This window comes from Chelonoidis abingdonii, chromosome 11 (genome assembly GCF_003597395.2).
Source record: "Chelonoidis abingdonii isolate Lonesome George chromosome 11, CheloAbing_2.0, whole genome shotgun sequence".
Taxonomy (NCBI): domain Eukaryota; kingdom Metazoa; phylum Chordata; order Testudines; family Testudinidae; genus Chelonoidis; species Chelonoidis abingdonii.
In genome coordinates, this window is record NC_133779.1 from 847,372 (window position 1) to 875,162 (window position 27,791).

Consider the following 27,791-nt stretch of genomic DNA (forward strand, 5'->3'; position numbering starts at 1 on the left):
GTCCCCTGCACCCCCAGGCACTGCCCATCCTCCCTCACCCGCAAGCCCTGCCTTCCTCCCTACGAGCCCCCCGAGCCCTGCGGTCCCCCTCGCCCTCCCCGCAGGCCTGTCCATTCCTCCCTCACCTCCCCGCAGCGCCTGCCCGTTCCCTCCTCACCCCCCGCAGCCTGCCCGTCCCTCCTCACAGCCCCCCGCAGAAGCTCTTGCCCGTCTCTGCCTTCACACCCCGCAGCCTGCCTCTCTCCTTCACCCCCCCCCGCAGTTCTTGCCGTCCTCCCTCGCCCCCACAGGCCTGCTGTCCTCCCTCACCTTGCAGCCTGCTCGTCCTTCCCTCGCTTCCTCACCCCGCCCCCGCAGCCCAGCCCTGCTTATCTTCCTCGCCCCCACGCCCTACCGCTCCGCCTCACCCCTGCACCAAACTGCTGGAGCCTGGTCCCGGGAGTCTCCCCAGCCCTGCATCCTTGGCACCGTGCTGTGGTGCCAGGCGGCAGTGCTTGGGGTAGGCTGGAGTTCAGGAGGGTGTTACGAACTGGAGGGCAGGTCTCAGACCCCCGAGGTGCTTTGGGGAGGGCTGAGGTTTCGGGAGTGGTTGCAGAACAGGGGAGGGTCCCCTGTACCCCCAACACGGGGGGCATAGACCCATTTCCTCTCAGGACGTTGCTTTGTGGGGGCTGGAGTTGGGGGTGTTGCGAATGTGGGGGTCCCCTTTAGCCCCCAGCATGAGGGGGCATAGACCCATTTCCCCTCAGGACGTCTGTGGAGGGGCTGGAGTTCGGGTGGTTGCAGAACGGGGGTCCCAGACCCCGCTGGTTGGGGGGGGTGGGCACAACTGGGGCCTCATCCCACTGCCCCCCGCCCCGCCCCGCCCCGCCCCCCCGCCTAGACCGGACCCCACTCAAACCGGCCCGAAGGGCAGAAGGGCGCCCGCCCCCGTATGCAAACGAGAGGGCGTGGCCTTCCTGCAGTGGGCGAGTCCCAGGTGAGGGGCGCTGCGGGATTGGGTATTCGCTGGGGGGCGGGAGCTCACCTGCGTGAGCGCCGCGGCGGGCGGCGCGGATTGGTCGCGCTGCGCAGGTGGCGGGGCTCACCTGGTGTGACGCGACGGCTGGGCCGCGCCACGCTCAGTCGCCAGGAGCAGCTCGCGGGGATGGGGCGCGCGGTGTGGCTGCTGCTCGCCGCGTTCAGCGCCGGCCCGGGGCCGCGAGGGGTCGGGGGAGCCCGGGGGGGCCCCGCGCCTGGGCCGCCGCTGCTTGCAGGGTAAGCCGCGGGGCGGGGATGAGAATTGTTGAGGGCCTGGCGCAGGTGGGTGGGGGGGGGGGGTAGAGCTGGGGGCCTGGCCGGAACAGTGGGTGGGCTGGTGTGGGCGGCGGACGAGTGGGGGGGGGGGGGTAGAGCTGGGGGCCTGGCCGGACAGTGGGGGTGGGGGGGGGTAGAGCTGGGCCTGCCGACAGTTGGGGGGGGGTAGAGCTGGGGCCTGGCCGCCAAGTTGGGGTGGGGGGGTGTAGAGCTGGGGGCCTGGCGCGACAGTTGGGGTGGGGGGGTAGGAGCTGGGTGGCACTGGGCCGCAGTGTGGGGAGGGTGCGGGGGGGGGTTAGAGCTGGGGACTGGCCGGACGGGTGGAGGGGCGGGGGTAGAGCTGGGGGCCGGCCGGACAGTGGTGGGGGGCGGGGGTAGAGCTGGGGCCTGGCCGGACAGTTGGGGTGGGGTAGAGGCTGGGGCGTGGCCGGACAGTTGGGGTGGGGGGGGTAGAGCTGGGGCTGGCCGCGACAGTGGGGAAAAGAGTGGGGCCTGGCCGACAGTTGGGGTGGGGGGGTAGAGCTGGGGCCTGGGAGAAGATTGGGGGGGGCCTGGCCGCGAACAGTTGGGGTGTGGGGGGAAGAACTGGGGGCCTGAGCGAAGAAGGTGGAGCTGGGAGAACAGCTGTGCACGGGGGTTGGGATGCGGGCAGTGTGAGAAGGGACGTGGGGGCTGCGCTGGGGGGACCTGGCAAACCTTGTGGGGGGGTGTTAGAAATGCTGGGGGCCGTGGGGAGGATGTGGGGGTGAGCGCTGGAGGGGGGGGCTAGGAGTGTAGGCTGAAAGAGGCATCGCTCACTGATTCCCCATGTCTGTGGGGTGCAGAGTGGGTCTGTGATGGGGGGGTGGCGAGTGACCCCAGTTGCTGCCCTGGCAGCCTGCAGGATCCTAAGCCCTGGGGCAGGGGCTCGATATCCAGGGGTGTGGATCGCTGCTCCTCCCCCAGTCCCTCGCTCTGCTGCTGGGTCTTTAACACCTGTTCAGTGTATGTCAGGGCCAGGCTCTTTGCCAGGGACCTCCCTTCCCCCCGAGGGTGGGGGCTGCCTGGGGTCTCCAGCAAAAGGGAGCCAGTCTTGAGACCGGGTGGGGGGTTTACACACTAGCCAGCCCAACCCACCCCGGCTTAGTGAGGCTTCCTGGAAAAACCTCCTGGCAGGTGGTGGATGTTCCCTGTTGCTGTGCAGTCAGGTAGGGGTGTGACTCGATGGCGGGTGCGGGAGTGTGTCTCCTAACAGGCGCCAAGTCCCAGGGCACTGGCAGGGTGTTTGCTCTAGTGTCTCTGCCTGCTGGCCTCCCACCCCAGAAGTGGCTGCACCTCACTGAGGTTTAATGGTTTGCCCCAGCTTTTACACTGTGTTCTCTGGCAGAGGGTCTCAAAGCTCTTTCCTTTGCTGCCCCACCTGTGGGCTGGGATCCCACTGTGCTAGGGGCTGTACAAACAACAAAAAGGTGCCACCTGCCCCAAAGAGCTGGTCCCCTGTCCCTAAGGTGGGACCTAAACCCAGGAGTCCTGACCCCCACGCCCTGTGCTTGCAGCACTAGGCCGAGTATCCACTGTGTTATGCAGTGGTGGTGTAGCCTGTGGGTCCTGGGATATTGGAGAGACAGTGGGTGAGGTCATGTTATTGCACCAGCTGCTGTTGGTGACAGAGCCAAGCTGGTAACAGATATGGCCTCACCCACCGTATCTCTGGGCTGCCCGTTCCTGGGGCAGGGGCTCTAGAAATGGGCACGCTCATCCCTGGGGTGGATAGAATCAGGTTTCAGTAGGAGAGCGCCTGCCCTCCCCTGTAGCTAGCACGAGTTACAGCGGTGCTCAGCCAGGGGAGCGCTTACCTGTGGCCTGGTTTTACAAAGCCGCAGTGAGCTCTGTCACACACTGACTTGTTTATGCTGCTCTGTGTTCTATCCATGACATGCCAGTGCCATATTCATAGTCCATCGATTTATTGTATGGTTGTATGGTAAAAGTGAGAGAGCCAGTGCTACTGTGCGGTGACACTTCTGTATTTTTAGGCCTGATTTTGTAAGCAAGTAGTTAAGTGCAGTGAAACTTGGGGTACGCAAGACAAATCAGACCCCTGAAAGGGGGACAGGAGTCTGGAAAGGTTGAGTGCCAGTGGCTTACAGTTGTCAGGAACCGTGTCCTGGGCACAGAGCTCCCTTGGTGACCGTGCCCCACTACTCACACACACACCAGAACTTGCTGCAAAGTCTAGTTGTTACAGGGGCTGGAGAGAGAGGGATGATGGCACAGCTCTCGCAGCCAGGATCAAGTAACCTGGACCATCGCATCTGGCTAAGGGCAGCCCCTGGCAGCTCTCCGTGGGGGGAGCCAAGGCCCAGGCTGCAGGGGAACTGAGCAGTGCAGACCCTGGGGCAGAACCGTGGCTAACAGGAGAAGAGGGTGCCACAGTCACTGCTATTTCCCTTGTGTAACGTGGTGTAAAGATGGCTCCACCACCCTCCTGCTCTGAGTCTGAGCCGGTTGAAGGTCACTGGCCTCGGAGCAGGGAGCTTTCTGCAGCTTCCTCTCCCCACCCCACATCCACCTTGTCAACAAAACAACTTCCTGGTGAGCGCAGGCTGCTCTGAGGGCCTGGCCTCTCAAGGATACTTGCTGTGGGTGAGCTCACCCTGCACCAGTGTAACCCAAGTGGTGAATTTAAAAACCGGTACAACCCTCAGGGTGGCTGCTCTGATTTGGGTTGAAGAACAGCTTGTTGCTGCTTAACCTAAGCCTGTTCCCGCCAGCTAGAGGAAACCCGAGTACCCACACAGGTTTGCACTGTTTAACTGACTTGGCTTTTAAATCGATACAAGTGGCATCAGTTTCCCCCTGTAGAGAAGTCTGTTTGGAGGGTGTAATGTGCAGAGACACGGGGGTCCCGGGAGCGCGATGGCTACCCAGAGCTAAAACTGGGGGATGGCAAAGATGAAGGGACTTGCCCTGCACTGAGGCCATGTGGTCCGGAGGCTTGGGACCTGTCGATTCAGGGGCGTCTGAAGCATTTCAGTGGGGTTCTCATGAGGCCGAAGTGCGAGAGCATCACAAGGGGTATCTTTGATTGTTACTGGACACGTGGAGTCTGTGGGATGCTGAATTCACACATGTGGGGTGGGAGCCGGTCACCCTCCTGCACTCAAAGGGCTGTTTAAAACTTTGTTAATCTAATCTATTATGGGGGACCATCTAAGGGCCGGGTGTGTGAGAGGCTTTCCAAACGGGGCCGGCTGTACGAATGGGGCTGTGTGTGTGAGGGGCTGTACGAACGGGGCTGTGTGTGCGAATGGGGCCAGGTGTGCAAACAGCTGTGCAAACGGGGCCGGGCGTGCGATGGGCTGTGCGAACACAGAGCAGGAGACTCTCCTGCAGCGGCTGCATCTCCAAACCCTTCCCAAGTGCTGCTAGTGCCATAGCTGTTCTGTGCCCCGCGCAGGGTCTCCTCCTGGCCATGGCTCAGGGGTTATTTCCCATGTTTCTCCAGGCCAGGGCGGCTTCATCTCTGGCCTTGAGGCAGAGAAACTCAGGGGGTCTGAGTCTCCTTGTGCTGTCGAAATTCTGCCGTTCTGACACGGCTGCTTTATGCCTGCTCTGCAGTGGGTTAAACACCTGCCCGAGGAAATGGTGCCCAGGGGCTGGCAGCTCCATGAGTCTCTGGAGCTTGGTGTGTGACCACCCCTCTCTCCTGGCTCGTCAGCGGTGCCTGTGCCAGGCGCGGGAATGAGCCTGCCGTGACTCATGAGGCGGATGTGAACCTGCCCTGCTGAACTGCTGCTCTCAAACCACAAAGGCCTGTCTGGGGAGGGCGTGTGCCCGACCGGGGTCACAGCAAGGTGGTAACTACCGGCTGGCTGGGATGTCTCTATTGCTGCCCGGTCCGGGGGCAGGGAGGGGTATAGTGGAGACATGGGAACTCCAGCAGGTAAATACTCACGCAAATACCCGCCTCTATTGGCAGGGAGGAAGCAGCTTGTGTTTAAACTTGGCCAGGCGCGCTGGGGTGGCCTCCGGTGGGAACAGAGTTATTCTTTGCAATCGCCCCCAGGCCGCTGCCCACAGGAGTGGGTCACAGGCAACAGTTCCTGACCCAATGAGGTCACAGTCTGATTGTGGCTCAGAACTTTCGCTCTCAGGTCCTACGTGTCTGGGATTATAGAACAAAAACCTCAGCGAACGAGATCCAGAGCAAACAGGTTCAGTCTGTCTCGCCCCCGCCCCTCCCCCAGTGAATCATAGCTCCTCTCTCAAGGCCTCCCTCTGTTCCAAGGGAAGGGGAGGAACTCGGGGCTGCTGGCAGTGGGGGTCAGGTCCTGCCTGCCTGCAGTGGGCCTAGTGAGCTCTGGTGCATTGAAAAGCCTCCTGGGCATTTCCGAACAAACCCCAGCCCTTGGCAGCTTCATTCGAAGGTCCTGATCCTGCGATTAGCGCCACCAAGGAGCACAGAGTGTCACCACGGCTCCCTTGCTGAGATCGGGGCCAAGGAGAGCAGGGATCTGTGGCTCTCCCATGTGTCCTGGCTCCCACTGAGCTGCAGCGGGACAGGGAGGGGGCTGAGCGTGCCAAGCTTAACCCAGCAAGCCATTGAGGCCACTGGCTTGGGTCAGGCCGCTGCGAGGGGACTGTTTTGGGGCAGGGGGTGCCTGTGGGTTCGGGGGGGCCCTGGACTAGGAGTGAGGCTCCGAGGCGCTACCCCAGTGTAAATAATGGTTATTGTGTCTTGCTGCACAGCCGCAGCCCAGGGGTGTGAGCCAGAGTGAAACTGTGGGTGGCAGAGCCAGTCCAGCCTGTTCTGGGTGATGTCACCGAAGGCTCTGGCCGGGAGCGGGTGCTCCAGTGTTGGGGGGGGGGGGGGGGGGGGGCTCCAGCTGCCCTGCCTGGCACCACAGTGCTAGAAGTGCCATGGGAGGCTCGAGCCTTCTGAACCTGAATGTGGAACTTCCCAGAGCTCCCTGATTAACCAGCCGAAGGGCTGGCACACGGGCCCCACGGCTGCCTGCCCTGGGAGCTGCATTACAGGCTGGGCTTGTCTGGCAGAGTAGCCGGGCATGGGAAGCTGCTTTGATCCCTTTGTGTTCTAACGCCTCCCAGTCCCATGGGGCCAGGGACACTGGCCGAGGGGCTGGGCATAGACTTGTGTCATTGTTACCTGCTTTGTAAAGGAGTCCTGAGGTGGGGGAGGGGGGCTGGGCCTGAGTCTTTGCTGCTTTATGGTGCTCGAGCCAGAAAGGGTTAAAACAAACTGCTCTGTGTGGTGCCTGGCCTTTTTAGGGAGCAGGTGGGGCCTGGGCGGGGAGAAGAGCAGACTTAGCATGCGGAAGTGAGGGCTGATTTACCCAGAGCCAAGGGAGGGGTTTTTCTGGCCCCCCAGGGACCTGGGAACGCAGAGGCTGGCAGCCTTCCTGCCCCTTGGGGTGGAGTGCGGTGTAAACAGGCCAGGACCTCGAGCCTCCTGGGGGTTGCTGCTCTGCTGGAGAAAGCTGGTCAGGTTTGCAGCTGCGTAGCTCAGGGCTGTTCCTGCGCTCTCTGAGCGTGCAGCCCCTGGCGCGGGGGCTGGAGCTGGGATAGTGCAATGCTCTGTCCAGGCGGGAGGGGCCTGGCTGTGGCAGGATTGCTGGGGGTCTGACACCCCTGTGCTCTGTCCCAAGCAAGGCGAATGTGCGGGGAGCTGGCTTGTGGGCTGCTTGGCCCCCAGCCCTGTGGTGTGACCCCGCGGCTGCCCTTCTGCTTTTCTTGTCTGGAAAGCACAGCTGCTAGTTTGGGAGGGGGTTGAGATTTCCAGGCAACGCTCCTCCAGCTGCATGCTGGCTCTTCGGCTTGGGATGGGGCTTGGGGTGCAGACTTAATCTGGTCCTAGCCCCAGGGGAGGGAAATGGACAAGACCTGGTTTCAACTCGGCCTTTTCAGAAACAATACAGAAAGGAGGGAGGGCGGGCAATCCCCGAACAGCCTCACTGAGTGTTTCCTGCTCTCCCCTCGGCCTCCTGCCAGGCCTTTGCTAAATCCCTGTTTACCAACCAAAGGCTGAAACCAGAGTGTGGAACCAGGAAGCACTTGGAGTGTTTAATTTACAAACTGCTTTGCAAGAAATGCTCTGAAAACAACAGGGAGCCTGGAGCCAGCCACACTGCCTGGGGCAGCCCTGGAGAGCTGGGGTCCTTGGCACACCATGGCCCTGGACCCGCAGCTGCACTCCACCCTGCAGAGCGACGTGGGCTGAAACACGGCAGCTCTGGCCCTGTTCTTGGCCTGCCATCCCAGGCAGTCGCTAACGATTTGCTGGCCCCTGATGGGCGGCACTCACTTCGCTCTAGCACAGGCAGGGCCAGTGCAAGGATATTTTGCGCCCTGGGCGAACCTTCCATTCCCCCCACCCCCCCAAATCACATACATTATACACAATACACGGTCACAGAGTAACATGTTATAATTTAGAATTTGTTTCCGCACTTTAAGTTTAGCAGATTTAGAAACAAGTTCCTCCAAGTCAACGCTGTGAGCAATGTCATGTTCTAGTGACAAGGTAGACAGTCTTTGCTGCAACACTGATGTTCGCATGTATGTTTTTATCAACTTGAGCTTCGAGAAGCTTCGCTCACCACTGGCCACAGAAACTGGGAGAGTCAAGAGGATGCGAAGAGCAATAACTGTGTTAGGGACACTAGCCGTCAGCTGGGGGTCAGGGCTGTGGGAGGCATGGGGTCAAACAGGGTCCAGCTCAGAGGGACTTGGGTCGGAACGGGGGCGGAGATGGGTCAAGGGTCCCAGCTCAGAGGACTGGCTTCAGAGCTGGGGTGAGCGGTGGGGGATGCAGGGGGTTCTTCCAGCTCAGTAGGGACTTCGTCTCGCGAGCTGGGGGTCAGAGCTGTGGGAGATGGGTCAAACAATGGGGTTTCCGCTCAGAGGAACTGGCTCGAGCTGGGGTCCAGGGCTGTGGAAGGGGATGTGGTGCGGAGGGGTTCCAGCTCAGAAGGGAACTGGGCTCGGACTGGGGGTCAGGGCCTGTGGGGGGGGATGGGGTGAGGGGGTTTCCAGCTCAGAGGGACTGAGCTTGGAGCTGGGGGTCAGGGCTGTGGGGGGGATGGGGTCAGGGGGGTGTCTGGGGGCACTGGGAAAGCTCAGCTCTGCAGGCTGCTGTTCTCTCCAGCCATCTAGGCACAAGGGGGCAGGAGCAGGGACCAGCCAAGGACCAAGGGGGCAGGAGCACAGGCACCTGAGGCCGACCTGTGGGGAAGCACTTGCTTACCTTGCCCAACCCATGAGCACCGGGGTCCTCTTTCTTCCTCCGCTCCACCAGGCCACCGCTGAGGCTCTTTTCTTCTCCGTGCCCCACGCTGGGGCTGAGGTGGAGACTGAGCCAGGGGGCAGCCCCCACTTTCCTACAGAAGCCCTGATGTCGCGCTGCCCTCGCAGGGCTCCTGCCATGTGCCCTAAGCAGAGCTGCGCAGCTCTGCCCAGCCGCCGGTGCCCCCGCCAGCAACGAGAAAAATGGCAGAGGCTGGAGGCCCTGCTCTGGGAGGGAGAGGGATTCTGAGCCTCTGCCGGCAGCCCAGGGATTCCCGTGGGTCAGCGCGCTGCAGGCAGCCTGAACGTCTGGGCTGCCGCGGCTGCGCCCTGACCCGGGGGGCCCTGGGCTGCCGCTGCTGCCGGCAGCTCAAACTCCCTCTCTGTTACTGCAGCAGCAGCTGCTCAACCATTTAAAAAAAAATTGGGGGGGCGCTGCTTTTTGGCATCCCCAAATCTTGGCGCCCTAGGCAACTGCCTAGTCCTCCTAAATGGTTGCACTGGCCCTGAGTCCAGGGTTCTCAAATGTCCTGGCACCGCGACCCCCTTCAGACAATGAAAATTACCACCTGGTCTCAGGAGGGGTGACCGAAGCCTCAGCCTTGGCCGGGGTGGGGGGCGCGGAACCTCATTGCCCTGGGCGAGGGGATCAGAGCCAAGGGGTTCAGCCTCTAACCTTAGCCCTGACATCCAGGGCTTCGGCTCTGGGCCTCAGCAAGTGTAACACCTGCCCTGGCGACCCCATTAAAACCGGGTCCTGACCCACAGCTTGAGAACCACTGCTCCAGTGTTTGCCAAACCCCAGGGGTGGGAGCAGTTCTGAGCATCACTGGCTCTGCAGTGGCTGCTGAGGGGAAAGCCCCATCCGAGCAGTGTCCTCTTTGCTGAACTGCCGCTTTGGGCTTTCTCCCGGCCGGCCCCTCAGGCCTGGGAGGAACTCCCTATAGGCAAAGCCACTTCATTACCCCGGGTGTGCTGAGAGGCGGGGCTGCCACACTGACCAGCTGTCTGCCTAGATTGCCTCATTGGTGCTGTGCCGAGATTGCCGGGTGCTGGGGTCAGGGCCTCTCTGGCTTCAGTTTCTGCAGCACCTAGAAACATGAGCTTGTTGCTGATGAGACGTCTCTGCTTCGGTCTCCAGAACGTTGCCTGTTGCCCAAGGTGGTGGGCAGATGCCGGGCCTCCTTCCCGCGCTGGTGGTACAATGCCACGAGCCGGACGTGCCAGCGTTTCACCTATGGCGGCTGTGGGGCCAATCTCAACAACTTCCTGGTGGAGGACGAGTGCCGGGTGACATGCACTGTGGCCACAGGTGAGGGAGCAGGGGGGTCCCACTGTTTTGGGCTGCGGCCCCGTGTGGACTGGCTGCTGCGTAGCTTGGCAGAAGGTCTAGGGAGCTGTGGGGTGTCTGGCCCTCTTCCTTCGGCTGCTCAGCCATGGCACGCGGCTGCCAGACAGGGACCAAGCAGGAGCAGATCAGAACTAGGGAAGAAACGTCTCTCACCCCTGAACCGCTCAGAGGCCCGATGGGGCTGGGCTGGGACTTGGAGTCTGTGGAATGGACAATAATCTGTCCTGGCTCAGGGAGCACCTGGCTGCAGGGAACCCCGAGCCGGGCTGCGAGGCAACAGATCTCCAGGTGCAGTGCCAACAGCCAGTGGCACTGATGCTGTCCCCTTTAGTGTGGGGGAAACGCTTGGCTTGCATGTTTCACTCGCAGTGCGGGTCTGACGTCAACCCCCTTTATTTTCAGATGGGGAGAACTCGAATGAGATTCCGCAGGACAGCCAGAGAGTAGTGCAGAGCGCAGATGGTGAGCATGGGGGGGAACTGCCTTCCTGGGAGTGCAGGGGGGGGTGTTACTGTGATCTTTTGGGACCAATCCTGCTTCCCCCACCCCGGGGCGCTCCCAGCATTGATGTGCCGTGTGGCTCCTTGCTGGGGCCGGGCGCCTTTCCCATGCGGAGATAAGCAGCTGGTGAACCCGGAACATCTGACGGTGGATTGCTCAGCACCCTGCTGACTGCGGCCTAGCCCTGGTGAGCCCCGCAGCCTCTTCAGAGCCGGCGTTCCCCTTAGCCAACTGGGCACTGATGGTGCCAGCCGGACCCTCCCTCCCTTCCTAGTGACCGTCAGCTGCTGTTCCTCCTGGCTTCCGGCTTCCCATCCCCTCAAGAGCACGGGTCTGTGTGTCAGATCTGGAGCCCCTCAGCCCCCCTCCGGCTCTTTTCCTGCCCCCCGAGGTGGGGAGAACGCTCAGGCTGGGGTCACTGACCTCTCCTCCCCTGGGGGCTGCCTTGTGCCCTGGGACGCAGCCTGGGCTGCTCCCAGGGCAGGACCGACCCCACCTGAGTCTGAATAAGCAGCCAGGTATTCCTGGAGAACAATCGGTAACGGCAGCCATCGGCCCCGAGCTGCTCCCGTGTGGCCAGCGCAGCTCCACAGCATCCGGTCCAGTGCTCTGGGGCAGAGTGGGAGCGTTAAAGCCGCCCCGGTGCCTCTCCTGAGGTGGGGCATGTGGGCAGTGCTTAGGGCATTGGCTAGGGCCTGAGACTCCCTAGGCCCTGGCCGCGAGTCTGCAGAACGGGGGCGGTGGCCATGAAGGGGGCTGCAGGGCTCAAAGGGAGCTGGAGCTGGTTCTGCGGCAGCTCTGGGTGTTGGATCGGCTGCTGCAAAGGGCTGGGCTGGACCCCCCTTGACATGCCCGTTCTCCTTCCCCCCCACTGTCACAGAGGAGCCCGCCAGGCGTGTCCAACCCGCCAACAACACTTTAACTATGAAGGTAATGTTTCTCCACGGCTCTGGGGAGGCTCATCCACCCCATGGGCCCAGTCCCCGCGGACAGGGCTGCGAGGCCACATGCCGGGTATCCAGGGAACTGGTCAGGCTGCCCCCACGCTGAGCAGCGACTCGCAGGTAGATCCAAGGGGCGTTGGCAGCAGCAGAGACAAGGGGCTGCATCCATCTGTCTGCTGCACTTCTGCAGTGCCAGGACAGACGCTGGCTGGAGCCGCTGACCTAGACCTGAACTTAGCCAGGTCCTGCTGGGGGCAGCTGTCCCAGACAGCATGTGTTGCTGGGGGTCCCCTGCATTCCGGGGGGTAACCGTGCCCCCCCCCCACCCCCGCTCCAGGCAACGGCTTAACGCTGCTCTCTTGCCCTGCGTGTGCCCAGAATACTGCCTGGCCAAAGCTGCCACCGGCCTGTCGCACCTCCTTCCCGCGCTGGTGGTTCGACGCGGAGACGAAAACCTGCCACCAGTTCACCTATGGGGGCTGCGGAGGCAAACGGAGTGAGGCGGAGTGTCTGGCCAGGTGCTCGGGTCACTGCTCGCCTCCAGGGCCTGGGCCTGCACCTCCTAATGCCCAGACGCTGCGTGCTAGGGGCACGGGACAGTCCCTGGGCGACCTCTGTCCAGGCTGAGTCGACTGACCAGGGAGTTGCTCCTTGCACGGGGGGGAAGCAGGCTGAGTAATTGGCCTCTCTGGGCACCTCCTAGTAAGGCCGCCCCAGGCCCAGCTGGTGCTGTGGGGCAGGGAGTGGGAAGCCAAGTCCCTGCGTTGATGTGCTGACCTGTCGCCCCCAGAGTCCTGTACTGCGCCCCGCCTGACTGGCCCCTGCCGCGCTGCCTTCCCCCGCTGGTACTACGACCCAGCCGCCGGGGCCTGCAAGCAGTTCATCTATGGGGGCTGCAAGGGCAACAAGAACAACTACCTGCGGGAGGAGCTGTGTCTGCGCCAGTGCAGCGGGGCCACAGGTGAGGAGACACCTGCTCCCCGCCATGAGGCAGGGTTTGGGGGGGCGGGCTGGCTGGCGGAGCTCTGGGTTGGCCGGCATGGCCCTGGGGGTTGCTGTTCGCGTGGGGCACTGGGCCAGGCCCTCGGCTGGCCGCGGACGGTGGGGGGCCAGGCAGGGAAGGGGCCATCTAGGGCGCAGCCCGTCTCAACTTGCTTTTCCCTCCTGCAGGCGGTGCTGAGGAGCCCGAGCCGGGCGTTCACTCCAGCAGAGGTAAGTGGCACTCGAGCCCTGTCTGCCGCGTGGTCTGGTGGGACCCCTTGGCCAGCAAGCTGGCTGTGGCCGGGTTAGGCTCACCCCAGGCTTGAGGGTGGGGACATGGGCAGAGCTGTGCCCTGGTTCCAGCTGGGATCTCCCCTCTCCTTGGGGCCCCTGCTGCTCCGCTCGGGCTGTGCCAGGTGGGCTCTGGGGCCATGAACACAGAGTAGGAGTCTGCGCTCAGAAGCTGCCGCATGTTCCCGGCTCTGCCTGCTCGGGACTCGCCCCAGGCTCCGAATCCTGCGGCTCACCTGGCCCTCTTCTCCCCACAGTGGTGGCCCTGGCCGTGCTGCTGGCCATCCTTGTTGCTGTCCTGCTGGGCTCCGTGGTCGTCTTCTTCGTCTGGCTGTGCAGGAGGAGCCAGGAGCTGTCCCTGAGCGTGCCCTGGAGCCCGCTGGACGACAAGGAGTATCTGATGAGCAACGCCTACACACTGTGAGGCCGGGCGGCTGGCCCGTGGGCTGCCCCTGCTCCATTGGGCCTCGCCCGTGTGCACAGCAGAGAGTGACTGGAGCCGGCTGTGTAGGAATATCCCTGGGTCATAAACTCCCTGCACCAGCATCCGCTGTGTTTGTGGCCCGGCCACACGGGCGGGGCCTTCGCTGCACCCAGGCCTCTTTCTCAGGGGCTTGCTTCCAGTTTTTTAAAGTTTTTTTTTTTTTACCAGAATAATTAGTGTGAAACCTGCTAGTGGCAGCTGCCTGAGATCTCAGACACCTGCCCACCCCAGCTGCAGCCAGCAGGGCCTTGCTGAGGCTTGGTGGCATCTGGTGCTGTTCCTCTGCTTAACGAGCCTTTATAATCGGGGGGGTGGGAGGAGATTTAAATAGCCAGATCCCCAGGAGTGCCGGCCACATGCTGCCTGTGCCTGCCTGCGGGGCCCCCTTCCGTAGAGCGCGGAGCGGCTGCTGGGGGTCCTGCCCTGTGGGGCTGCTCAGGGGCTTGGTAGCAGGATGTTCCCGGTAGGCAGCATCAGGAAGGGGGGGAGGGGGGAGCTGTTAGCCCCACAGGCAGCAGGTCTGGAATTCTGTGAGCAGTCTGCCCTGCCCCCAACCACCCCCATCTGCTCTGCCTGGGGGACCCCAAGGCACCTAGAGGGTAGCAGTGGCTCCTGCCCCCCAGTGTGGCATGGATATGGTGCCATGCTGGCTGTAACTTCCTGGCACCCGGGGATTGCAGTTGCAGCACCGTGGCTGCGGCTAGGGTGGGTGACCCAAACCCTGGCCCCGTAACACCCTGGGGACAGGGAGCTCCTGCGCTGGAGGGGCCTGGCACTGCCTGGGCCCTGGCTTCCTTGGGGGTATATTTCCCCCTCCCTGCATTCCTACCAAGTGTCTGAGCTGCCCCGTCCCTGCAGAGCGGTGCTCCCGGCCCAGGCCGGGGATCCCAGCATCACTACCCCTGCAGAGTGGTGCTCCTGGTCCGTGGTGGAGCAGGGCATTTCTGCAGCCCCCACTCCAAAGCCTTTCCATGGCATAAACCTTATTGAAACACACCAGGAAACTCAGAGTTGGGGGGGGGGGGGGGGGGTGCTCACTCCCTCCTTTTCCAGCTCCACCTCTGCTCGGTGTCTGACACCAGCCAGCACCTAGGCATGCTCCCAGTGCTGTTGGGGGCTCTAGTGTCTGAGCCCCACATCATGGGTGTCGCTGGCAGGGTTGTTTTAGAGGGGGGGGATGTGGAGCTCGCCCAAGTGCGAGGGGCGGAGTCAGGCACTCGGCTGGGCTAGCTGTTAAATTTGTTTTTTTACACTGAGGTTTCTTTGAATAAAGGAAAAAAGGAAATGGTTCCTTTCCTGAACCTCCTCCAGGCGGGGCCCGCCCATACCCGAACACCTGTGAGCGGTGCTCAGGGCAGGTCTACACATGCTGTAGTGCTTCAATGGAGATGCTGAGTGCACAGGAGAGCTCAGCCCCCCCAAGGTGGGAGCAGCTCTCCCAACCCCATAGCGCTGGGGCCAAGTCTTGCCTGTTGTCTCCCTGCCCAGGCTGAGTTGCAAGGGGGCGGGGGGGGGGGAGACACCCCATTTGGGTGCAGCGAAATGCAGCGCTGGGAAATCGGCCCCGTGAGCACTGCCAGCCCACCTTGTCCATGTGGCTGCAGGCTACTGGCCCCCAAGCTGCTGGGCTGGAGGGCAGAGCCAGCTGCTAAGAGACACGCGCAGCCCAAGCCAAGCAGAGCCAGGCACCGAGCTAAGCCAGCCCCAGACCTGGCCCCTTTAGCTGCAGCTGTGGGCAGGGGCCCCTGGCCGAAGCCAGAGATCTTGCGGCCCCTGGAGCGGTGCTCGAAGAGACCAGGGGTTGGGGCAGCTGGGCCCTGTGGTCGCAGCCCGTGGCCCTCTCCAGTCTGTCTCAGCAGGGCTCCAGGCTGTGCCACACTAAAGCCCAGAGCAGGTCCCTGGCACGCCGGGGGCTGCTGCATGGCTGTGGAGGGGGGGGCTCTCCAGTGTCCGTCCAAGGCAGAGCAGGGGCTGGAGCTGCCCCACGGCAGGGGGAGGAGTTAGTATAAAATGGAAACAGGCTGCTGCTGAAGCTGTTTATTTACACAGGAGCCCCAGGCTCATGGAGGTGTCCAGGCTGCACTGCAAGGCCATGTCCCCTCCTCAGCTAGAGCAGAACTGAGAGCAGCCCCAAGGCTGCTCTAACAGTGTGGACCCAGCACAGTGGCCTGCACCCCCACAGAGGGGCTGGTTAACGGCTTTGTGCCTCCCCCGGCAGCTAGCTCCACATTTTCCCCGGGCCAGGGGGTGGAATCACTGGAGGCCTGCATGGCCTGCAGCACCAGTGCTGCCTCCGTCCCTCCGAATGTGGGGTGGGGACGGGCCACGTGCCCCTCCCATGCTCCAGCAGCTGGCCGCAAGTCCTAGCCCCTGATGCCCTGGCTCCGTTTGCTCTGCCAGCTGCACAGACGGGTCCCTCACCGGCCAGGGTTCAACACGGTGCCTGACTGAGTTCTGAGCCTGGTGGGGGCGGCAGCAGGTGCCTCCTACCCTGGGATCCCCACCTCTGAACTCACGTCCTCCAGCCAGCCGGGGACCAGCTGTGTGCTCGTCTTCCCCAGCCGCTGTGCTGGGAGCAGGTTGGCGGCCGGCCAGGCCCAGCGCTGCTAGGAGACAAAGCCTGGATCAGAGACGTTCGGCCCTTGCGCTCCCGGAGCCCAGCCTGCAGCCGCGCTGCCCGAGGCCTAGCCCTGCTGCTGTTAGCCAGCCCGTGGGCAATATGTGCCCACCCCCCCGGCTGTGCAGCCCTGGACACAGCCCCAGGCCTCCCCCCAGAAGCACCCAGCTCTGCCTGTGGCCTTGGCTTAGCACTTGGCACAAGGCCCAACGAGGATCATCTCTGCCAAGCAGGGGGAATGGGCCCAGCTGGGGGTCCCACTAACGAGGGCTGGGCCGGGGCTGGGGCCCCTGCTGTGCCCGCTGGCTCAGGCCTGTACGTGGGCCCCCAGGGATCCCAAGAGTTCACAGAGCAAAGGCTCGGTGCCGGTTCTGTACCTGGGCTGCCAGGCGCGGCCTGGAACCAGCAAGTTCTCACCTGACGAAGATGTAGAGCACATGGCCTGGGTCAGAGACCAACCCCCTGCGGGCGGGAACAGTCTGTTAGCCAGGGCCCATCCCCCTGGCCTCTGGGCCCCACCACCCTGTACTTTCCTCCTGGCTTCTCTGGGGGCAGCGCCCTGCTTCACACAGGGGGAGGTGGCAGCAGAGATGGTTCCTGAACCCAGCGTGCCTGGGGCCAGGCCTGACCCTGCCTCGCTGGCCAGGGGGCTTGGTCACAGGAGCAGGCTGCTTCCAAGGCACTGGATCCAGCCCCGCTGAGCCCAGGGAGAGCCACAGCCACCCCCTGCTATCCGCTGCCACGGGGGGGCAACAGGCCAGAGGGGTCTGAGCTTGGGGCAAGCTGGGAGCCAGGACTCCTGTGTTCTATCCCTGGCTCTGGGAGGGGAGTGCAGGCTGGTGGTTAGAGCAGGGGGGTGCTGGGAGCCGGGACTCCTGGGTTCTCTCCCACCGTGGATTCCCTGCCTGCACCTCAGGCCACTCCCATTGCTTAGGGCAGTTCCACTCCCTGGCCCCTCTCCACTCCCTGCCTGGGCCCCTGCCTGTGGGCCAAGGCAGATGCTGAGTCACTGGGGAGCAGCCAAGCTCCGTGTTGCACCGGAGTCAGCCAGCAGGAGTGAGCGGCCTCAGGCGCTCTGCGGAATTGGCCCCTCTCTGGGCAAAGAGCCTGGGGAGGCACTGGCAGCTGGGCCCAGGACCACCCGGACCCCTCGTAGGTCTGCACTGGGGCAGGAGCTGGGAGAGAACCCAAGAGTCCTGGCTCCCAGCCCCCTGCTCTGACCACCAGACCCCCCTCCCCTCCCCTCCCCTCCCAGAGCAAGGGAGAGAACCCAGGAGTCCTGGCTCCCAACCCCCTGCTCTGACCATCTCCCAGGCAATGTTGCCCTGAATTAACCTCTTGTGCCAGCTTGGGGTCCCACTGAGCCGGGCCCTGGGAAGCCTGGCAGGGGGTGGGGGGAGATCTGCAGCCGGTGGAGGTGCAAGGCCCATGGGCTGCCTGTGTGAGCAGGTGATGGGCGACTGGCCTGGTTGGGGGGGGGCTCACATGGACCTTGCTCTGGCACCTGGTCCAGGTGGGGACCCCCCAGGACTCACCGCTCCCCCCAGTGGTAGAAGGCTCGGTCCTGGTAGAAGTTGCACAGGAAGAGCCAGAGGCTGATGGTCTCCATCCAGAAGATGAGGAAGAGGAACCAGAGGGAGGAGAGGAGGAAGAGCTCGCACGCCATTCTGCCAGGGGAAGAGGGAAGCTGCTGGGAGAGGTAGTTCCACCCCCTGGGTTGGGGGCAGGGCGCCAAACCCACACCAGGCAAGGGCTAGAGACCCAGCACGCAGCCCCCAGCTTCGCACAGGGAGCGAGACAGAACTAGGGCCCCTTTGATAACGCTGCACGCATGTGCTTTCACATGGCAGGTCGTGTGCTCGCATGTGGCCTGCTTGCACGTGGCACCCAGCACACGCGTGTGCTCTGCTCTCTGCCCACCTGAGACTGACGGTTCTGTGCAGCCCTGGGAGCTTTCACGGCTGGCAGCCGGGGGGGCGGCACTGGGCTAACCGGGTGCTGGGGTCCCAGGCTCCAGCGGGACACCTCTGCCCCGGAGTTCAGAGTTGGCGCTTGCTGCCCAGAAGCTATTAACGGCTGGAGCAGAAGGCTGGGGGGTGTCATTGGCAGCAAGCGGCTTCCAGACCCCTTTGCACCCGGGGCGCGGTGATCGATACGGGCCATGGGCGCTCCCCACACCCTCGGGCACTGGGGCCAAGGGGCAGGAAACGCTGCCCGGGCTGGTGGTAGCGCTGGGCACTTGGGGACAAGGACGGGGACAGGGAGAGCTGCACCCCAGGGGGTTCGTGCTCTCACCCACAACTGCCCTCGCGCCTGGGCACAAACACACACGTGCCAAAGGCGTCGCACAAGTGTCCCCAGGTGCCCCTCACTCCCGACCTGCAGCCCCTGCTAGCCCAGCCCTGGGCTCCCCACCCCTAGCTCTGCCGGTGCCCCTCACTCCCGACCTGCAGCCCCTGCTAGCCCAGCCCTGGGCTCCCCACCCGCCTAGCCCTGCCGGTGCCCCTCACTCCTGACCCGCAGCCCCCTGCTAACCCAGCCCTGTTCCCCGCAGCCCTGCCGGTGCCCCTCACTCGTGACCCGCAGCCCCTGCCCCCCACAGCCCCGCTGGTGCCCCTCACTCCCGACCTGCAGCCCCCTGCTAGCCCAGCCCTGGGCTCCCCACCCGCCTAGCCCTCCTGGTGCCCCTCACTCCCGACCTGCAGCCCCGGGTCTCACTCACCCTCTGCCCCAGAGCAACACCCGGGAGCTGCAGCAGAGGCCTCGAGCCCGGGCATCACCAGGCCCCGCCTCCCCGAGCGGAGCCTCCCCTGGGTCCTAGCGCCGCCTAATCGGCTTTCAAAGAGCCCCAGCCCCGCTGTAAAACTCCCCGCCAGGGCCCCCCCCCGGCCACTGCCCCGCCCCACGGCACCGGGCCCCGCAAAGCTGCATCGCTCAGACTTCGGCTTCGCCCCGGGTGCCAGGCCCGGGAGCCCCCCCGAGGCCCCTGTGTGAGAACCGCTGGTCTGGGGGGGGCTGGGGGCCCGGACGCCTGGGTTCTCTCCCCAGCTCGGTGGGGAGGGAGCTGGAAGCCCGGACGCCTGGGTTCTCTCCCCCGGCCCATCCGTGCCAGGCTGAGCCCCAGGCTGGGGCGAGGCGTTTGCACCCAGAGCCGGGGAGGGGGGAGGGGCCGGGCACAAGGTTCGCTCGGTCCCGCCCTGGAGCTGCCCATAAAGCCCCTCCCGACCCGGCCCCGCCGCGACTCGGGCTGCGGAGCAGGATGGATTGTAACCGGGTGGCGGGTGAGCGGGGACCCCCCCGGCAGAGACCCCAGGGGCCGGGAATCCTCACGCTGGTCCAGGCTGGGGGTCGGGTGCTGCAGTGGGGGGGGGGGTGAGCGGGATACACCCGCAGCCTGGCACGGGGGCCCCGCCCGCCCCCTGTGTCCCCTATTCCATCGGGGCGGGGGGGTTCTGCAGCCCAGCCGGGCTGGGCGCGGCCTGACACGCTCCTCTCTGCCCCCACAGCATTTGGGTCGGACCCCAAGAAACAGGCGGGGAAGAAAGAGGGGCACCCCAAGCACAAGGTGAGGAGGGGCTGGGGCAGGATGCGGGGTGGGGCCTGGCCCCCAGCTCTGGTAACGGGTAGACACTAGACCCCGGCACGCCCCTCTCCTCCCCTCTCCACGCTGGAGTGAGGGTGTCAGGGGTTTGCTGGGTGGGGGAGGGGGCACCTGCTCTGGGCACCCCCCGTGATATGCTGCCCTGTGCTGGGACCCCCATGCTGCGATGCTTGGGGGCCCCGGACCTGGGGGAGGGTCCCGGACAAGGCTGAGCTTCTTCTCTCTCTCAGGACGGGCACGGATCCTCCTCGGACTCCAGCAGCAGCTCCAGTGAGAGCGATGGGGAGCACCACGGCAAGGTAGGGGGGGTGGGGGCCAGGACCCCTCTGAGCAGCCCTCCCCTAGGGCCTGCTGCCACCATTGCAGGGGTGGAGACTGGGCACCAGGACTCCTGGGTTCTCTTCCTAGCCCCATGCCATGGGGATAAGGAGAGGCCCCATGCCAGGGGAATGGGGGGGTCTATTCCTCACCCAGGTGCCGAGAGCCCCCCACCAGCAGCCAGGGAGGGTACATGGCCAGCAGCCCCTGCACGGGAGCCTGGCTCCTAGCCCCCCATCCTGTTTGCCCAGGTCTGGGGGCCATGGCTGGCTGCCAAGGGCCGTCCCAGGGCACCTGGCGGCTCCGCTGCCCCACACTGCTAACCGCAGGGCTATTTGCACCCGTTGGCCCAGCCTGGGGCCCAGGGCTCGAATCCAATCTGCTGCAGGCAGGGTGGGAGCCACGGGACCCGGGACCCAGAACCCCTAGGCACAGGGCCGGCTTTAGGCCAATTCCACCAATTCCCCCCAATTGGGCCCCACGCCTAAGAGGGCCCCACACCCAGTGAGAATCTCTTCCCTGGTTAGAGGCGCCTTTTTATTTTTTACTCACCTGGCGGCATTCCGGGTCTTTGGCGACACTTCGGCGGTGGGTCCTTTGCTTGCTCTGGGTCTTCAGCGGCACTTCGACGGCAGGTCCTTCAGTGCCACCGAAGACCTGGAGCGAGTGAAGAACCCGCCGCCAAAGTGCCGCCGAAGACTTGGAGCACCGCCCCGTGAGTACAAGCCCCATGTGTGTTTTAATGTATAGTCATCCCGTCAAAACTGTTTGAATGGGCCCTGCACTTCCTAAAGCCGGCCCTGCCTAGGCAGGGCAGGACCCATGGGATCCAGGCGGGCGGGGGGGTGGGAATTGGCTGCAGAGGGCAGTTGGCGCTAGCGGGCGAACGTGCTGCTGGAGGGTCAGGGCCTGAGCCCCATCCACCAGGGAAGAGATGGATCGTGGCAGCAGAGATCAGAGACCCGTGGGGCCGGCTGCTGCCCCACCTCAGCAGACTGGCCCTGCTGCGCGCTGTCTGAGCAGTCCCCAGGAGCAGGGAAACCAAGGCAGGCATGGGACAGAGCCGTGCTCTCGGGCAGCCCCGACCCTGCCCCGCTAACCCCCCCCGGCACTGTGCTCCTACCCCACGGCCCTGCCCCCCTAACCGCCCCCACACACTCTTTTCCAGCCCCAGGGCCCAGGCCACGCGCACAAGGAGAAGAAGAAGAAGAAGAAGCTGAACAAGGAGAAGAAGCCGAAGGAGAAGTCTAAGGAGAAGAAGAGCCCCTGATGCCAGCACCAGGCCAGGCTACCTCTCACCCAGACTCCACCCCTGGATTTGGGCAGAGACCCGACACCAGACCCAGTGGCTCAGCCTGGCACCCACAGCCGTTGGCTGGTATCTTGGGACCTGCCCTTTGGAGCCTGCATTGAAATAAACAAGCTCTGACCCACCCTTGCCCTGATTAGCCCAAGCTAACGAGCTGGCGCTTCCTCCAGGTGTGGCCCGAGCCCCAGAACAGGTTCTGAAGGGGCCCGGCGGGGAGGGGAACGGCAGCTTGGCAGGTGGCCCCAGGGAGGGGGGCGGCCGCAGCAGAGCTGGCGTGTGCCAAGCGTGTGGAGCTGGGGAGCGGCTGTATGCCCAGCCAGCTCCAGTGTGGACAGCACCCAGGCACTGGTGGCCTTGGGGATGCTCTGATTGCTCTCCTGGGGGCAGGGAGCCTCCCTGGGGTGTCCCTGCTGCTGGCTACATGAGTGCCCTCCCCCACCCCCCCCTCCACTGAGCAAGGCCCCAGGGAAGCCAGCACACACAGCCACCATCACGGCTGTTTATTGGCTTGTGGATACACACGTTGGGGGCGGGGGGGGGCTCAGGCGCATACAGTCACCGTGGGCCCCGGCGAGGCAGGCCTGCCCCCCAGCAGCAGCACAGTAATACTGAGAAACCACGAGGCAGCAGTGCACATGCATTAACATGCACGGGGGGGGGAGCAGGGGGCCTGCTCAGGCATTAGCGGGAGCAGTAGGAAGCCAGCCCTGAAGGCCAGCGGCAGGGGCCCTACGTAGCACCAACCTGAAGGCAGCGTTCAGGGCAAGACTGGCCCCCACTGCCCCACCAGAAACCAAAGAACAGCGGGTGGTTCAAAATGGCCGGTGGGCCATGCACTGAGCAGCCCCCCTGAGCGCTGGGCTGGCACCGCCCAGCCTGGAGATGGGGGCGGCGCCAGGCATTTCACACACAAAACTAGCACAACAGCTTTGTGCAGAAGCGGGCAGGGGGCAGGGCTGGCGCGTACAGGGCTCCAGGCAGGTTCTTCGCGGCCCCAGCTGGAGGAGACACTGCAGGGTAAGGGACACCCCCGCCCCCCAGACACTGCCAGGGCAGAGTCTGGGATCTCCCACGCTGGTCCCAGAGACATGCCAAGCTCCAGCTGCCTCCCCCGATGACAGGGGGAGGGGACACCCTCCTGGTTGGGGTCAGAGGCCCTTAAACAAAACCCTGCAGTGTCTCTTTACCAAAGGGCTAAACCCATCAGAGAGGGACCCTCGCCAGATCCTGGCCAGGAGCCCCTCACACAGACCCCCACACACACACCCACCCCGCTAGCCTTAACACAAGGACGGCACCGCAGCCCAAGCCGGAGTGGACATGGCCTTGTTTGACGCCCGCCGTCGGCCTGGCTGTGAACAGGCCCAGGCAGGGCGCCCGGCTAGGCCTGGGGAGCGAGGGGCAGGGTCTGGGCAGCTGGAGAGGGTGCAGCAGGGAGGCCCCATCACCGGACCAGGTGGAAGGTCAGCCAGTACATGAAGAGCGGCTGCAGTGCGGCGATGGCCATGGTGAGGTACATGCGCAGCTGATTCTTGGCCCCCCGCACCAGCACACCCTCCGCAGCCGCCTCTGACAGGATCTTCAGCCGCAGTGTCCTGATCTGGGGGGAGAGGGGAGAGCGCTGGGCTGGGGCCTGGCGGGAGCAGCCCTGGGCCACAAGCCACATGCTGCCACCTCTTTCCCACCCAGCGGTCTGAGCCCAACGTGCTAGGCACTGCTAGCCCATTGGTCTCCAGGACAAGGGCCTGGCATGGGACCCTCTCCTTGGCTCCTGCAGCCGGACAGGAAGTGCAGGGGAGAAGCTGGTACCATGGGGCCTGGCCCCAGACAGTGCAGCCCTGAGGTCAGAACAAGCCAATCCCCAGAGCTAGACACCCACCCTCCCTCCCAATGACTGATCCAGGCCGCCTGCCCCAGAGCCGCGGCCAGCCCAGGCCCTGCCACACTGCCACTGGCCCTTACCATGAAGACGAAGATGGACAGGCAGCACCAGCTTAGCAGCAGGTAGTAGCCGGTCTTGCCGAAGAGCAGGCCGGACACGATGCCGACAATCATCCTACCGCAGGAGAGGCATCAAGTGAGCGGGTCTGGGGTGCCACCCCGAGCCCTGCCATGCCCCCAGCACCCTCTGCCATGCCAGGGCCCTCAGGCAGCACCCCACTGTGGCAGCGTCACTCACAGGATGGGGGCAGGGATATGTTCCCAAACGCATCCCCAGGCACCAATCTCATTTGACAGGGCTCTGGACCCACACCCAAGTCGCGCCCCTGTTAACTTGGCACACAGCACATCTGTCGGCTCCAGAGCGCTGCTCCAGCCGAGTCTCCCAGAAGATTCCAGCCTCTCTGCCACTCAGAAACTGGGACATGCTCTCCCAGCGGGCACAGGACTGGCCTCCTCCCCCCATTCAAGTGTGGTGGTTGCAGCTCCAGGCCGGGGAGTGGCCAGCACTCACCCGACGTATTTGTACCCCGAGAAGGCGACAAGGTCGATGGTGGTGAGGTCCGTGTTCACGGTCACCAGGTAGAGGCTCAGCAGGATGGCCAGCACCTCCACAATCAGCCAGGCCAGGGCCGAGCTGGCCTGCAAGCCCAGGATGTCGGGAGAAAACCTGCATTCACACAGAGGTCAGGAGGGTCAAAGGGTGCCAGCTGGGATGGGGGAGGGTCAAAGGGCATCAGCCTGCAGACAGGCAAGTTCCTGGCAGCCTCCTTTGCCATCTGCTGGCAGCAGAACCTACCACCCTTCCCAGGGGAGTGCCGGGCGCCAGCAGCAGGGTCAGGCTGATCCCACGCCCTCCCTCTGGGCACAGAGGGACACAGAAAGCGCCTGTACTGCTGGCTACAGGCGACCACAGAACTGTCTCCTCCAGGAACAGGAGCATGGTGTTCCCAGCTGAGACTCTTGAGAAGGTGGCCTGGTTCAGGCTGCAGTCCCCCCACCTGGAGGGCATTCCTGAAAAGGATGCTGGCGCTTGGCAGGTGCCAGTTTTACCCTGGTGAAGCTTTCAGTCACATGGATCAGCCTGACCTTTGGTGCCTCAGCCCCAAGCTCAGCCGTGTCCCAGCCACAGCAGGTACAGAGTGTGGGGAAGAAGCTTCTTTGTGACTGACACAAACCCACCCCCAGCACAAGGCTGCTGCGCCCCAGAGCTCGCCGAGAACCACCTGCAGACGGGGCAGATCCGAGTCTTCGGGAGAGCACAGACCCAAGGCTGCTGCTGTACCTGGGGAGCAACGTCCTCACCTGTTCTGGGTCCCCAGCGCTAAGCCAGCCACCAGGACGTAGGTGATGAAAGCCATGACTGCGAAGGAAAGACACAAGCTGGTAAGTCTCAGACTCACTGCTCCGGCCTGGCCCAGCCCACGGGATAGGGAACGCATAGATCTCCCTGAAAGGGCACATGCGAGATGCCAACCTGGGCTACTAGCAAGGCCGAGAGGGCTGCCAATGCCCACAGGAAACACCAAGATGGGGGAGGGAGTAATTCTGCTTCCTTTATTCCCGCAGAGAGCCCCACAAGGAGAAAGCAGCCTAGTGGCAGCAGAATAATTCCTCTACCATGGCCAGGCCACTCAGCTTCCTCCCGTAGACAAGGCCTCAGAAACCAGGGAAGGTTTCAGGGAGGAAACCAATCCCTGTGCCTGCGCGGTTTGTGATCGGTTTATTTATATCCATGGTGACTTGTGCAACTTTCAACCCCCCATGCAAACACCCCCGAAATCAGGCCATAACACCCAATGCTGCAATTTGCATGGCTAGGGTCTGCGGGACTCAGCCTACAAGTCCGTCCGGAAGGACGAGACCCACCCTCTGCATGGGGTCAAGTCAGACCACGCTCTGCTGCCCAGCGAGGTACCTGGGATGTAGAGATCAGGTGCGTTGATGTCAAACCGGGGTGCTACGGGCGTATCTTGCTGGTATCGCACTTGCCAGTCCTGCCAAGAGACACTCCTGTGAGGGGAACCCCAGACACCCAGCTGCTGCAGAGCCAGGAGGAGTGAGCTGGCAAGGAAGGGCAATCTCTGCATGGTGCCCATCCTCCCGAACCAGCTTCATGGAACGAGCCAGCCAGGGCACCCAGCGAGCATCCCTCGGTGCAGTGCTCAGCAACCAGGAGCCAGCGCCCTGGGGCCAATCGCCCTGCACTGGAGAGTCACTTACACAGTGTAAAACCAGCAAAGAGTCCCGTGGCACCTTACAGACTAACAGACGTATTGGAGCACGAGCTTTCGTGGGCGAATACCCACTTATCAGACACATATAGTGGAAAATGCGGGTCTGGGGTGCTGCATCGCCCTGAGCCCTGCCGGCAGCACGGCCATGCCGCCAGCGCCCCCTTCTCATGGGTGTAACTCTACAGCAGAGTGGTTGTAAGGGGCTGCAGAATGGCCCTGTGGAGTCAGACTGGCTCTGGATGGGGCGACACACACGATCCTGTATGCGCAGGAGGTATGTGATTGCAGGAGTCCCTTTGGGGCACCACTCAGACTTAGGAGCCAGCTGATTTTGGTGGTGGATGGTGGAGGTGGCATCCTGGACTCTTAAATCCTCCATTTAAAGTTTTCAGGCCAAAGAGCCCTTTGCAACACCCATCACCCAACCTGCTGACGAACAAGGCCGTGGCTCCAGTTACCTAGCCAGGTTCAGCCTTTCTGGGCTCACCTGGTGCATGAACGGGAAGAGAAGCAGCCCCAGCTTCTTGCCCACATAGACAGTGTCCACAGCAAAGTAATATTTCAGCTTGGTCACGGGGATGAAGCGGTCAATCTGCAAGGAGAGAAAAGCAGTTCAGGGCACGGGGTGGGGCGGCTGCGGGGTCCAGCACCAAGGGCAGAGCAGGGGCATCACAAGGAGAGGGCCAGGGTCAGGGAGAAGCAGCCCCTGCTCTTCTATCGCAGCAGCAGGACGAAGTGGAGGCCGCGCTGTGGGGTGGGGACGTCTCTCCCCGCCCCACACTCACATTCCTGTCGACGATCTCCTTGCCCTGGCTGGCCAGGGTGGTGCCATAGGCCATGGCGAAGCTGGACACAGGCTCGGCCAGGAAGGAGCCCGCAGCGGGGGGCTGCTGGGCAGCGTAGCCCCTCCCCAGGCCGCTGGCGCTGGAGCTGGTGTCATCGAAGAGCTGGTGAGGACTGGCCATGCCGGAGGTGGCCGCCGGCAGCCGGCGCTTGGAGGCTGCAGGAAAGAGAGAGCAGGTGAATTGGGGGGGGGGTTGGCTCAGGGGGGCACCCCCAAGCGAGCAGATTAGAGGCCGGAGACGCTGGCTCTGCGCAGCCCCTTCAGCCGCGGGGGGGGCTCCAGCGCCACCGCCCAGGGGGGTCCCCGAGACAGCCCCGGGGACGGGGCGAGACACCCCAAGCGCCCCCCCCACGGGCTCGGAGGCAGCAACCACCAGAGGCCAAGGCAGGGAACTGCCTCGGCCCCCCCGACCCGCCTCCGCCCGCCGGGCTCCGGACCCCCCAGCCCCCCCCCCCCCCCCGGACCCCCCAGCCCCCCCCCCCCCCCCGGACCCCCCAGCCCCCCCGCACTGACGCTGCCGGAGCCCCCCCCCAGGGCCGCCCTCCGGGTTCATCTTGCTCCGCTCCTGGGGATCTGTCACCCCCGCCTCGCTGCCGCTTTAATCGAAGTCCCGCCCACTTAGGGCCAACCGACCAATCGGAAAACGGCACTGTCGGCCACCGCTGCCAATCAGCGCTCGTCGACGCTGCCCTGCCAATCACGGGTCGGGGAGAGGCGTCACGTGCCGGCCCGCCGCCGCGCTCATTGGACCACAGCCGGGGGCCCGTTGCCTCGCGCGGTGTCGTAGCGCGTGCGTTTGACAATGCGCCGGAACGTCAGGTTGCCAAGACGCCGCGTTCCATGTATGGTCGCGTCACCAGAAGTGTCCCCTGCCCAAGATGGCGACTGCGGGGCAGTCACGTGGCTGCAAGTCCCATTCGCTGCCCCTTTCCAAGATGGCGGCCGGTTACTCTTGCGGGGAGGGGATAGCTGAGAGGGTTGAGCACGGGCCTGCTAAACCCGGGGCTGCGAGTTCAATCCCTGAGGGGCCATTTGGGGCTAGTCCTGCTCTGAGCAGGGGGTTGGACTAGATCTTCTTAGGTCCCTTCCAACCCTGATAATCTGTGATTCTAACTCAGGCTTTGCCCAGTGCTGTAGCCCAGGTGCACCCCTCCCGCCAGGGCCTGGAGCTGGGACCCCACATGGATGGAGTCTCCCTCCCAGCCTGGGCAGGGGCCAGACATGGTGGGAACCAGGGCCTGGGGCCTAAGGCCGCCTGTGTGGCTGGGCACCCTGCCCCAGAGCCCGCAGCCCCTGCTGGGCCCAGCCAGCCCTAGAGTTTGCAAGACAGGGCACCCTGAGCGTGCAGCCGGCCCCCCGCAGCAAGGCATGCTGGGACTGCCGCCTCCGCAGGCCTGGCTCATGCCATACAGTGCAGCAAGGCATGCTGGGACTGCCGCCTCCGCAGGCCTGGCTCACGACTGCCGCCTCCCCAGGCCGGGCTCACACCATACAGTGCAGCAAGGCATGCTGGCACTGCCGCCTCTCCAGGCCCTGACCCATGCGATACAGTGCAGCAAGGCATGCTGGGATTGACATCTCCCCAGGCCGCGGCTCACGCCATACAATGCAGCAAGGCATGCTGGGACTGCCGCCTCCACAGGCCCTGGCTCACGCCATACAGTGCAGCAAGGCATGCTGGGACTGGTATCTCCATAGGCGGCTGCCCTCAGCTCAGGCTGGAATGCCATTTGCGGGGCCTCGCTGGGTTCTGGCAGTTGGATCAAGCAGGAGCATTGCAAGCTGGGGCCTG

The 27,791-nt window shown here is 64.0% G+C and overlaps 4 protein-coding genes across 4 annotated transcripts in view; 3 read left to right on the plus strand and 1 right to left on the minus strand.

Moving 5' to 3' along the window:
• LOC116819215 (cdc42 effector protein 2-like) overlaps window positions 1–27,791 on the plus strand; it is a 280,118-nt gene that overhangs the window by 21,118 nt on the left and 231,209 nt on the right. The gene's annotated exons all lie outside the window — the stretch shown is intronic.
• SPINT2 (serine peptidase inhibitor, Kunitz type 2) lies at window positions 1,276–14,417 on the plus strand. The gene is made up of 7 exons (XM_075070706.1): window positions 1,276–1,302; window positions 6,668–6,779; window positions 9,722–9,892; window positions 10,334–10,393; window positions 12,167–12,337; window positions 12,547–12,588; window positions 12,906–14,417. Exons 1-7 carry the CDS (start codon window positions 1,276–1,278, stop codon window positions 13,070–13,072), a joined length of 750 nt encoding a protein of 249 aa, XP_074926807.1. The 3' UTR covers window positions 13,073–14,417.
• C11H19orf33 (chromosome 11 C19orf33 homolog) lies at window positions 18,837–21,101 on the plus strand. The gene is made up of 4 exons (XM_032770764.2): window positions 18,837–19,030; window positions 19,256–19,314; window positions 19,581–19,649; window positions 20,837–21,101. Exons 1-4 carry the CDS (start codon window positions 19,009–19,011, stop codon window positions 20,936–20,938), a joined length of 252 nt encoding a protein of 83 aa, XP_032626655.1. The 5' UTR covers window positions 18,837–19,008; the 3' UTR covers window positions 20,939–21,101.
• Window positions 21,467–26,637, minus strand: YIF1B (Yip1 interacting factor homolog B, membrane trafficking protein). Its single transcript, XM_032770763.2, has 8 exons — window positions 26,513–26,637; window positions 25,941–26,155; window positions 25,643–25,747; window positions 24,837–24,915; window positions 24,224–24,281; window positions 23,433–23,588; window positions 22,940–23,033; window positions 21,467–22,577 (listed from the first exon to the last, which is right to left on the minus strand). The coding sequence occupies exons 1-8, from the start codon at window positions 26,550–26,552 to the stop codon at window positions 22,422–22,424; spliced, it is 903 nt and encodes a 300-aa protein (XP_032626654.1). The 5' UTR covers window positions 26,553–26,637; the 3' UTR covers window positions 21,467–22,421.